The 12,201-nt window shown below is 56.0% G+C and overlaps 1 protein-coding gene across 2 annotated transcripts in view; it reads left to right on the top strand.

Annotated features, from left to right (window-relative positions):
* Positions 1 to 11,600, top strand: part of LOC116953843 (uncharacterized) — a 40,047-nt gene extending 28,447 nt beyond the window's left edge. The window contains exons 12-19 of one of the 2 annotated variants that reach the window (XM_032974103.2): positions 242 to 841; positions 2,655 to 2,957; positions 4,125 to 4,250; positions 5,574 to 5,917; positions 6,771 to 6,849; positions 7,664 to 7,735; positions 8,403 to 8,452; positions 9,504 to 11,600. In XM_032974103.2, the coding sequence (XP_032829994.2) occupies positions 242 to 841; positions 2,655 to 2,957; positions 4,125 to 4,250; positions 5,574 to 5,917; positions 6,771 to 6,849; positions 7,664 to 7,735; positions 8,403 to 8,452; positions 9,504 to 9,696 (1,767 nt within the window). In that variant the 3' untranslated portion in view covers positions 9,697 to 11,600. Of the gene's footprint in view, positions 1 to 241; positions 842 to 2,654; positions 2,958 to 4,124; positions 4,251 to 5,573; positions 5,918 to 6,770; positions 6,850 to 7,663; positions 7,736 to 8,402; positions 8,453 to 9,500 lie in introns of both variants that reach the window. The other variant, XM_032974102.2, reaches the window with a different exon arrangement.
* The last annotated feature ends 601 nt before the right edge of the window (positions 11,601 to 12,201 follow it).

The following is a 12,201-nucleotide window of genomic DNA, read 5'->3' as shown; positions in this document are numbered from 1 at the left end:
ACGTCACCGCCACTTAGTGGCGAATGGCGGTTGTTGTTGTATGTGAGTGAGTGTGTACGTATGTGTACGCGAGTGTGTGTGTACGTACGTGAGTGAGTGTACACACACTCGCTCGCGTACACACACACTCGCGTACATACTCACGTACACGAGTGTGTGTGTACGTATGTGTACGTGTGTGTACATGTGTGTGTAGATGTGTGTGTACGCTTTGTCTCTGTGTACCGGCGCGCACCCCCAGTCTCTGCGCGATCTGCACGAGCGCGGCAACGCGGCCGTCTGCACAGCGCGCACCTGGGGGGGGCGCGTGGGCCCGGACACGGGCTCCCCGGGGGGCCCCCTCATCACCCGTCGCCTCCACGCACTCTCCCGCGAGTGGGAGAGCCTGTGGGGTGACCCGGCCGCGTCGCCCGCCCGCACCCCCTCCTCCGCCATTGCCCCCTCCTCCTCTTCCTCCACCGTCGTCGCTTCCACCATCGCCTCCACCGTCGTCTCCGTCGCCTTCACCGGCGCCTCCACCGGCGCCTCCACCAACGCCTTTGGCATTGTCGGCAGCTCCCGCGTCGGTGACTCCGTCGACTTGGTCGCCCGGTCCCCAATCGAGCCGGCAGCCTCGCCTGCCCGCCCCACCGCCCCGCCGGGCAGCGGCGACATCGCCAACATCACCAATATCATCTCCAGCGCCACCAACATCAACAAAATCAGCAACATCTCCAATGCAACCAACATCAACAACATCTCCAACACCTCCAGCACCTTCAACATCAGCAGCAGCAGCAGCGGCAGCATTGACGACAGCAGAAACCACAGCAGCAGCAGCAGGATTGGCAGCGGCATGCAGGTAAGCGCCGTTGCGAGCTTGCACACCATTCCATGTTTAACTCGAGAGTGAAGTGCAGACCCCGTGTGTGTGTGGTCACCTTGCTGCGGGAATTTACTGTTCAGATGAGCCAGTTTCATGTCAAAGCTGCTCAAATGCCAACGTGTTATACATTCTCATTGCCATGCTCGTTTACCCAGGAAAGGCTCGGGGAGCCTCAAGACATATTTCGGGAGGATCCTGCCTGATCATGGTGGCTAGGAGACACTCTTTCTTTCTTTCGGTAAAGTCACAAAGGTAGAAAAATAAAAGATCACGACATTTCGATCGCAACACAAGCAATCGTCATCAGGTGGGATAACCACAGCAAGAAAAATCGGCTGAAGTAGGCCTTGGCAGTAGGGGGGGAGAGAGAGGGGGGGGGAAGGAGGCGGGGCAGAAAGTTGACCCCTCAGTAGACCCCGTAGCAGCACCCGGGTCACTGGAGTAAAGTGGGCCACCGCAGCAGCACTGGAGACGGGGGGGGGGGGAAGCAGGGCAGCACAGAGAGAGAGAGAGAAAGACACAGAGAGTCAGAAATAACAGCTGACATGGGCAGGTAAGATGGAGACATCACATTCAGTTAAGACTTTACCTGGTTAATAATGTCCTTCCAATGGTTGTTCAGTTTGTACCCATCTTCTCGGTTGAAGTTGTGTCTGTGTATATATATCTGGATAGCCGGTGGGTTTGCAGATTACTGTCGTCTTGGAAAAGTCAATTTCGTGTGAGCCCACTGCGTTAAAACAATAATCAGCAACAGCAGAGGTATTGGTCCTACCGTGTTTCAGATCTGCCTTGTGTTCACGATCGCGGTCCGAGACATGTCGTTTCGTTTCCCCAATGTAACTGCTGCCGCAGCCACAACTCAGTTTGTAGACATCCGGGTATTGCATATCATTTACATATGGAATCAAATCACGGATTTGTGTACTGTGTTGAAACTAACCTGGATCTTGTGTTTGTTTAAGATTTTGGAAATCTTTTTGGTAACCCCTGCTATGTATGGCAAAGTGATGGTATTGGTTGGATCCTCAGATGGTTGTCTCCCCATGGCTGGGGAGACAGCTTTGCGGATTGTACGGCCAGAATATCCGTTCATCCTGAGGGCTTGGTGTACGTGCTCCAGCTCACTGGCTAGATGATGCTGGTCGGAGATGCAACGGGCCCTATGGTGTAGTGCTTTGATGAGGGAATTTTTCTGGGCTGGATGGTGGTGGGAGTCAGGCTTTAAATAGGCATCCGTGTGGGTGGCTTTCCTGTAGACAGAGTGTCCTAATGAGCCATCAGGTCTCCTCTCGATCAAAACATCCAGGAATGGTAGCTTGCCATCCATTATTTTTCTACTTACGTGACTTTACAAAAAGAACCAAAGAGTATGGATTCCTGCAGTCACGAAAGCTTCAAATCAAGATTGGCTAGGAGATGTTAACGACCTTGCCTGGTATTACAGGAGGTCGTGGGTTCGATCCCAACCCTGCTATAAATTTCCACATGATAAGCCATGTTGTTACACTATCATTTGTGGCTAGGTCGCTTCTGAAAACGAGCTGCATAGCTCAGTGGGCCTTACCTGGTAATATAAAAAATCGTTTAAATAGTCTTCCTGGGAGGGGTGACTGTTCCCTCTCTCCCTGTGTGTGCATGCGTGCATTTCCCAATAGGGTGATTTAGCAGTGTAAATTTGTCAGAATAACCGGGGCGGCCTGCCCGATGCAAACCCCCGAGGCTCTGCAATGAGCAGCGGGCTGCCTCGAGCGGCCCTGAGCCGACGCGTGCGCTGCCGCCTCCACAGGGGCCGGCGTCGGCATGGACGGCGCTCGGTGCGAGTGGCAGCGGAGTCGGAGGTAGAGGAGCTCGCACGGAGAGAGTCCCGGCGGCATTGGCAGCAGCATCACCGGCGGTGGCAGCGGCGGCGGCAGCGACGGCGACCGCGCCGGCGTGGGCATCGCGCAGAAGTCCCCAGGACCCCGTGGCCCCGGCAGTGACGGCCGGAGGCCTGGCCAGCTGGCTGGACCGTGCGGAGGTCATGGTGGGACGCATCGCCGCCACGCAGCCTGACCTGGCCGCCAAGAGGGTGGCGCTAAGGGCACATGAGGTGAGTGGGGGGGGGGCCCACTGCTGTCGCCGCTTGTCCGCCGCCCTTGAGCGGCTGTAGGAAATTCCAAATTTGCCATAGCGAGGGTCGGTTTCCACCATGGGAGAGATTGTCACATTTAACCTTGCCAACCAATGCTGTCAGCTGTCCCACCACCACCAAAAACAAAGTTCCCCCGTATAGCCTTTAACAAACTGTTGGGGCAAGTGTTGTTAGTGAGTAGCACCTATGAAGGCCGGCACGGCACACGAGGGGGTGGGTGGCCAACACCACGCCCGACCATCTTTGTCTACCCAGTGGTGATGTTTAAAACACCGCATCAGGTACTCATTTAAAGCTGAGTCAACCTAGGGGAGGCCCAGGACTGATTCAGATAATCGTCGCCTGGTGTTGGCCGTGAGCGGGAATCGAACTTGGGTCGCCGGGTTCGTAGCGCAGCGTGCGAACCACTACACTTATTGCTCGCCACCACCAACTCCTCCTCCACCATCCTCATCCCTCTGTAATGAGAGAGCGCCATCTAAGGGACGACGAGGGGTAATTGCATAGTCACTGCTGGGTAACTAATATCCAATGAGAAGGAAGGTTCCACGAGGGGGCTTAGCTCCGCCTCTAGCCAGGAGAGGCAGCGAGAGAACTCTTGGTATGGGGAGCCTGGAGTCCGGACTGCATCATCGCCTACATCTACTCGCCACCGGCCACATGGCGGGCTCTGCCAGCGAAGCTTAATTCCTCCAAGCGTGCCGCCAGCCAGCGGCGAGCGTGGAGAGAGAGAGAGAGACACGCCGCGACGGTGGAAGAGGGAGAGCACACATTACAGCAACAGAGAGAGTGGAGCTGTGCAGTCGTTGTTAATAAAAGACGCCAATCAACATTCGTCGTGGAAGTGCAGCACTCAGCGCCTGTGATGGGAAAGTGGAATTTCTACGGCTAGCTAGGGGTGGCTAACCGCTGCTCTCTTGCTGCCTAGCTTGCGCTGTCTGTGGTGTGACGTAGCCAACCGCGCTAAGCGGAGGTGCGGGTACGGTGTTCGGGCTGTGTGGTGTGGGACGGTATGGTGTTCGGGCTGTGTGTGGTGCATGATGGTTTGGGTCATATGGTGTGGCACGGTATGGTGGTGGCGCTGTGCGGTTGCGACGCCGTGACGTTAGCTGTATGCGGCTGCAGGTGCTGCTCGAGGAGGCTCGGCAGTACGAGGGGGCGGCCGTGGCGCTGGGAGAGGGGGCGGCCGTGAAGGACCCCGGCGCGGACGCCCTGCGCCAGCGTTACTGGCGCTTCCGGGAGTTGCTCGAGGTGAGAGAGGCACTTGCCGGCTCACCGCGTCGCCCATCATCCATCGCTCAGCTCCCCACCTACCTTGCCCGTCTCGTCAGCCGTGTCGCCTACGCAGCCGAGACGTGACCGGGATCACCAGACCGCTCTTGTCATTGTGGTGACCCAGGTCGGTGACCCTTCTACGTGAGACCTATGGTGGCGAGATGTTAACTGCCTCGCCTACTATACAGGAGGTCGTGCGTTCAATCCCGACCCAGACGCCTGCTGTTTGCGTGTCTCTCTCCCCATGGTCACGTGGATTTTTCTCTGCTATAAATTTCCACATGATAAGCCACTTCCTTGATCGTCTGAAAAAGAGATACAGTAATCCCTTGTTAATTCGACACATATGGGCTTCTGGCCTTACCGAATTATCCAGTATTCCGAATTATGTACAATGATACTCCCCAGTGCCTCCTGCCCCAATAACAAAAAAATCCAAAAATTTTTTCCAAATATTATTTTCCAGGAAAGTAACACCATCGGTAACCAGCACTGCAGGCGAAGAAGGAGAATGTGGTAGATTCCATGTTGTAGGTGACAGGTTGTGGAGGGGGGCTTAATGCACTTAGTATGCACTTATTGGACTGAATGTTCACTTTATCACTAAATTATAACTTAAACACCAAATTACACGAACTTAAACTTCACATTTTTTATTTAACAATTAATGTTTTCTTAAAGACTACATTATTTTACACTTTTAGACGACATTGCTCGCTGTCAGACGCCATCAACTGATGTGGCACTTCACTGCTGACAGAGGTGTCTGTAGAAGGATATCCAGAGACTGAAGGCACTGCACTGGAGGCTTCACTGCTGGTAGAATGTAGCTTACGCCTGGGTGCTTGTGACATGGGTCAGAGATTTCCCCATGTTTGTAATTGCTGTGTTGACGCTTGAGGAAATCTGCCCTGACATCTCTCAAAGTAGCAATGGTGCTGGTCCAAAGCAACAGCTCTGCACTAACGGCCACCACGCGAGCCGCCACGGGGCTGTCCTTGTTTTGGTCGTGGCGCTCGGCATCACTCCACGCGCGTGCCGAAATCGGACCATTCCGTACGGCAATTCGGCTCATAGACTCTATATATGCCGAATGCGCAGCCGTGCCGAATTGTCCACAATTTCGAATGATCAAATACCGAAATGATGAGGTTTTACTGTATATAGCTCAGTGGACCTTACCTGGTAACATACAAAATGGTTACATTTTAAAAAAGTAAAAAAGATCTGGTTTCTTGAGTTATCACGTGGTCAAACGAGATCGTGAATCCTGACCCTGCCTGCCCCACCCCACTCTAGGCCTCCACCCAGCGCTGGCGAGAGCTCACGGCCACCCACAACGACTTCCAGCAACGCCACTACGCCTTCCGCACGTGGCTCTCCCACGGCCGGCGCCAGTTGCAGGACACGCTGAGCCCCCAGGGGGGCGGCCCGGGGACGCGGACGCGGGCGCAGGCGGAGCTGCGGGGGGCGCTGCACGAGTGCCGCTCCCAGAAGAAGGCCGAGCTGGCGCTGCTGCTGCAGCTGGGGGCGGCCGCGGCCCAGGACACGAGCGCCGCCGGCGCCGCCAAGATCCGCGCGTGGATGCGGGAGATGAGGCAGGGGTGGGACTCGCTGTGGAGCATCCACGCATCGTGCGAAAGGTGCACCACCTCCCTTCCTGCAGTGCCGCCCCCCCCACCCCCCCCTTCGCCGCGCTGCTGCCATCTTCTGAGTCGTGCGCAGGCTTCTAGTGAGCGGCATGACAAGAAATGGCCGGATCAGCGGTACACCGGTGCAGCATACCACACCGGTCCTCATAAAACAGCCTAAAGTCAAGATTAGGCCTGTACTGACGATGTCGCTGTTGCCCTCGAGTGAGCTGCAGACTCTCCTACAGAAGTTGCGCTTAGATTCAGCAGCTGCTTTCCCACTGGAACGTGTGACACCACGAGTCGTAAGCTTTGGGTGCCACCATCCGCCAATAAATTATTCCGGAAATGAACCGAGGAACCGGCCGTGGTGACCAAGTTTAGGGCATGAGGAGTCAAATCTGCCTTCGTAACACGGAGCAGCCAATCATCATCAGGCATACGGCAACAGACTGAAGCTTAGCGTTCAGCTGCTCATAACGTTCATTTTCCGACTGCTTCGACATCACGTGAAACGATTTTGACGCATCACCACCACTCTGCAAGACTTTTTCATCGGGGTTGCGAATCGATCGAAAAGAAATCATGATTGCGCAAAAATTTGATGTAATTATCTTTTTTATATACTGTGCATCACCGGTGTAGTACTACCAATACGTTCAAGTGGGGCTTTCAGGAAGCTGTTGACTTCTTGGCCCGAAAAAGTAAAAACGACGAGAGTGGCTGCACCGAGTGCGTCCGTGATGAGTGCCGTCGGGTGTTGGGGCAGCGGCCGCTTGCGGGCTCCGTTGACTCGATGACGGCCTTCGGCCCGGGCCGAGCCGATGGTCCCCAGACTAACCGGCCGTGGTGCTCGCCCCTACAGGTCGGAGAGAGGTCGCGAGGGAGCGGCGTGGATCGCACGCGAAGCAGGGACTGCAGCGTGCACCGCCCAGCCACAGACGGTGGGTGTCCGAGTGTGTGGGTGTCCGGGGTGTCCGAGTGTGCAGGTGTCCGAGTGTGTGGGTGTCTGGGGTGTCCAGGTGTGCGGGTGTCCGAGTGTGCGGGTGTCCGAGTGTGTGGGTGTCCAGGTGTGCGGGTGTCCAGGTGTGCGGGTGTCCAGGTGTGCGGGTGTCCGAGTGTGCGGGTGTCCGAGTGTGCGGGTGTCCGAGTGTGCGGGTGTCCGAGTGTGCGGGTGTCCCGAGTGTGTGGTTGTCCGAGTGAGCAGGTGTGCGGGTGTCCGAGTGTGCGGGTGTCCGAGTGTGCGGGTGTCCGAGTGTGCGGGTGTCGGGGTGTGCGGGTGTCCAGGTGTGCGGGTGTCCGAGTGTGCGGGTGTCGGAGTGTGCGGGTGTCCGAGTGTGCGGGTGTCCAGGTGTGCGGGTGTCCGAGTGTGCGGGTGTCCGAGTGTGCGGGTGTCGGAGTGTGCGGGTGTCCGAGTGTGCGGGTGTCCGAGTGTGCGGGTGTCCAGATGTCCGAGTGCGTTGAGTGATAAGGGATGGCCGTTTATCTGTGTTGCAGTACGGGTCTGGGAATGTGTTGGCAGGACAGCGTAAGAAACGTGAATGTTGGTAAGAGGAAGACGTAATGATGGGTGGGACACATGTGCAGGGTGGAGGAGGGTGGGTGGCCCAGATGGGCATTACAGTGGCACCCAAAAGTCGGCGACCAGGGAAGAGAAGACCTAAAGCCAGACACGCAGGCCCAAGACTGAGAAACACCCAGACCCAGGGATTGAACTCCCCCCCCCCCCAACCCACCCCATGCCACGCGCGAGTGCAGGAGGTGGCGCGAGTGGAGGCTGAGGTCACGGCCGCACCAGAGCAAGCCAGCATGGTACTGCGCTACAGGAAGGTGCGGCCAGCTCACACCGCTCACCCACTGCTCACCACCCAGCCGCTCACCCATCCACCAACCTGCCTACCCCACCTACTCCCCCATCCACCCACCCGCTCCCCCTGCTTTCCCCCTCCCTCCTTCACACCCACCACTGGTTCACCAACCCACCTGCATATATCAACGCAAGCGCCCACTCGCTCTCCCTCCCTCCCATCCACCCACCCACTCACCCTCCCAATAACCCAAGTGCCGCTACCCCTGCCCGCTTCCTCCACACCGTGCCCGCCGATTGTGTGTGTGCGTGCACGTGCGTGTGTGTAACCCGTGCGTGCGTGCCTGTCACGCTTCCTGTGCGTGTGGTTCGCTGCTGTCCCGGAGACCACAGCGGAAGTGTGCAGCTCCATGCCGATAACCGCACCGCACATCCCACCCCTCCCCCGACCTCCGCACCCTCACCCCCGACACGTCACCCCCACCCCCGCACGTCCCACACCCCGCCCGCCCCCCACGTCCCACTTGTCCCACGCACCCTCCACCCAGATCTCGGTACACAAATCAGTTCCTCCCACCACCCACGCACCGATATTGCCGAGACCTGTGGTTGCCAACGGTGACCACGGGGATTAATGACTGACGTGCGTTCCCTAACGTTCGCCACTGTCCGCGTGTCGCCCCCTTGCAGCCACCACCACGCGCCGAGTCGTCCGTGCTGACGCGCGACAAACGGGGGAGGTGAGTAACTTGCTCGCTCACTCGCTCGCCCATTCAGCCCGCTCCCACACATGCTCACCCGCTCACTTGTGCATGTGTGTGTGCGCGCCGACGTGTGGATTGGCAGTGCGCACTGCCACTATAAACCCGGCACACCAGAGTTTTATTCCTGCTCGCAGCCAACACTAGTGAATAATACCTGAAACGGTCCTTCGCCTCCCCCTAGGCCGACTCAGCCTTCACGGTGGCTAGGAAATGTTAACTCCCTCGCCGCGTATACAGGTCGTGGGTTCGATCCCGACCCTGACGCCTGCTGAATATTTAGAGTTTGCGTGTCTCTCTCTCCCCGTGGTCGAGTGGATTTTTCTCCAGGTCCTCCGGCTTTTCCCTCCACATTTAGAATCAACATTATACGCTTACAGCATTTGCCTCCTATATAGTTGCATATGATAAGCCACTTCATTGGGCTATCATTTGTGATAGCCAGGTCGTTTCTGAGAAAGAGTTACACAGCTCAGGAGGGCCTTGCCTGGTAAAATAAAATAAAACATAGTTTAGTTTATCTTCTGGGTTCTTTCAGTAAAGTCACATAGAATGGGAATAAAATAATAAAAATAATAACAATAAAATTCTCACGACGTTTCGGCCACAACACAAGTACCCTTCCTCAGGTGAAGAAACAGGACTGTCCGAAAGACAGCGCTGGAGTGAACACTGCCAAGCATGGACAGCGTCTTTTAAGCTGTGTGGGAGGAACAGAGCGCCTTGACATAGGAGTTAACATAAATTAGCATGTAACTGGGGGATTAGCATGATGTTGGTGTGAGGGATTATCAGCAGTTTACATATCAACAGTAAATTAGCATAAAAATAGTTTAGTTTAGTTATAAGTTTACCTGGTGCGGTGTGTAAACATCACCACTGGGGAGACAAAAGCATGGCACTGGCCATCCACCACTTCATGCTGCCTGCCGGCCTTCATCGGCACTACTCCGCAAACAGCACTTGCCCCAACAGTCTGTTTGAGGCTATCGGGGGGATATTTGTCTTTGTGTGTGTGTGTTCGCAGCAGGTGGTGCGCGTTTGTGCGCCGCGTGCTCAAGGCGGCGGTGCCATTCCTGCTGCTGCTGCTGCTCCTGGCGCTGCTCGTGCTGCTGTGCTGGATCCCGGCCGCTCAGCGCCACCACAGCTGCTCGCTCGCCAACAACCTCGCCCGCTCCTTCCAGCCCATGCTCACCTACACCAACGGGCCCCCGCCCACATAAGAGTGGGCAGACGCTCACCCGGCCACTTACCTACTCAGCCGCTCACCTACCCACCTGCTCACCTGCCCAGCCACTCACCTACCCAGCCACTTAGATACCCACACACTCTATCTACCCACCTACACTCCATCTACCCACCTACATATTCACTCACCTACTCGCCAACTCTTGCACCTGTTATCTTCACCTTCTCACTCACCCACGCTGCCGAGAATAGGGGTGAGCAGAGGGTGTGTGATGAGGATGGAGTAAGGATGGGGGTGAGGTGAGACGCACACTCACCGTTTCTTTTTCCACCAAGCTAAGGGGCAGCGCTCGATGCCCTGAGTCAGTGGTGGAAATTCCACATTCTCAGGGCAGGGACCAACGTTTTGTATAGAGCAGTCACCGTGGACTTCCCACGTGGTGCGGTACTCAATTTAACAACCCCAGACGGGTGACTATGATGGTAGCCCGAGTCGACCCCCCAAGGGGGAATTGAACTTCGTGTAACCTGAGACTGAGAGTCACGAAGCCCAGGGGCACCTCCGCTGGCTGTTCGGCGTCTGGCTGCGTAGCCCACGGGTACTTGTTGAGCGAGCGAGAGGCGCTGGTGTCGTCACGTAGAGAGGTCGTCCGCGTGCCGTGCGAGTGTTTGCCGACACGTCCACGCCGTGGCGCCTCGCAGCCCAACCTGGCCCACTCTCCTGCCCTCGCGTCATGGGGGGGGGGGGGGGTTGTATGTATGTAGTGGAACTTGTGTGTAAAAGTTATTTCACACCGTACGTAGCCAACCTTGCTAATCGGGAGTGATGGGGGAACACACGGGAGGGGAGATCAACGTGAGATCCAGGGAGCAGCACCAGAAAGAATCGCAGGGCTACCAGGTCTGGCCAGGAAACCCCAACTTGAGATTCGGCACCACCCGGGACGAGGGAGGCGTTGCTGAATAAGACCAATATTTATCGCAGTCCATTGAGTGGCAGCATTTGTGAAACTCGTCTGTGGGGACCCAGCGAAGGGGAACATCGGTTCGTCAAGGTGGGGGGGGGGATGGTGGTGGTGTGGTTTCTCTCGGGTCAGCAACCGGTAACCGTTTTGAGAATCGGTAACTGGTTCCCATCAGGGCGTTGGTTGGTAAATGCACCGGCCGCCCTCGTTTCTCAGTCCCAAAGTGCAGATGCAGCCGTGCAGTACCTCTCACGCCGCTGCTGGCGGAAGGGGCCTACACAAGAGGGAACTCTGAGGAGCCGCTTTAGGAGCTCTACCCATCCCTCGAGGGTATTTGGCCTACTCCACACTCGCCACACGTCTTGGAGGGTGTATGCCCACACTTTATTCCCTATCAAATTTAAGAAGCCTACGCCGGTGTTTCAACTGCCGTGTCAGATGATGGACGGCAAGGCCAGGGCGCTGCTGACCACTAACCCTCTAGCGAAAAGCACAAACATATAAAAAAAATTTAACGAGCCTAGTTTGTCGGGGCTACCCTATTTCCTCGAACGTGAGCCATTGTCCTTTAAAACAATTGTCCAAACATCCCCGTGTGTCAGGACCCTCTTTACAGAGAGCTCTTGAGACTCGGTGAAGCTCACCCCCCTGGGATCAAGGGCAGTGCTGTGGCCCCCACCTCGCAACGTGTTTGCGATCGTTACATCGGCGCTGCTGCGTTGAGAATTGAGGCGCCCGCTACTTCGGGCGCTGAAGCGCCAGCGGCTTTGTCATGGCGCTCACACTGCCGGGTGTAAGCTGCCCGCTTCACGACTCGGGCCCCCGGCTACCGTACGTAGTAGCAGCATCCGCGCGCCGTCGCCCTCGTCGGGAGGTGTGCTTACATGTGGGTTTATTTGTATTTTTTTCTTACGCTTTTAAGATGCCGGTGGCTATGTCAGCAATAACGTGAAATAATAAATTATCTAACCACATTGTGTGTGACGGCCGCCCCAGGGCTGTGCTGTGACGGCTGTTCTCATTTTTGCTTGAGCTACAAACAACCCTCGTCCTGTCGCGTTCGGTCGAGACAATGTCCCCACGCATTGCGTGGTGAAGCTTTGTGTTTGTACGCGGTGGGCCCGCGAAAGCAAATATCGTGCAGCTCCCTCCCGAGATCCTTTCCTCTTCGCGTGACCTCCGTTTCCACACACAGTTAAGTAGACAGAAGTGCTACCCCCACCCACTCTGCCATGCTGAGAGTAGTCGCTCGAATTTTTTTTTGCCAAATTAAACGTCGAACCAAGCATAGGGGTGCCACGGTGGCGAGATGTTAACGACCTCGCCTGCAATGCAGGAGGTTTGTAGGTTCGATCCCGACCCTGACGCCTGCTGTATGTTTCGAGTTTGCCTGTTCTCCCCGTGGTCATGACCTGGCCACAAATGATGGCCTAAATTTCCACAATACATATAATTATCAAAATCAACTTAACTTCAAATTAAATTAGGCATATATAAGCGGTATACAATTAATTCATTTACTTATCATGTAACGCTATTCATATTTTAATCTATACAGCTCGGCTGATCACTGTG

The sequence above is a fragment of the Petromyzon marinus genome, chromosome 53 (assembly GCF_048934315.1).
Source record: "Petromyzon marinus isolate PM22_M1 ecotype Great Lakes invasive population chromosome 53, UKy_Petmar_22M1.pri1.0, whole genome shotgun sequence".
NCBI classification, from domain to species: domain Eukaryota; kingdom Metazoa; phylum Chordata; class Hyperoartia; order Petromyzontiformes; family Petromyzontidae; genus Petromyzon; species Petromyzon marinus.
This window is presented reverse-complemented; position numbering and strand designations above follow the sequence as displayed.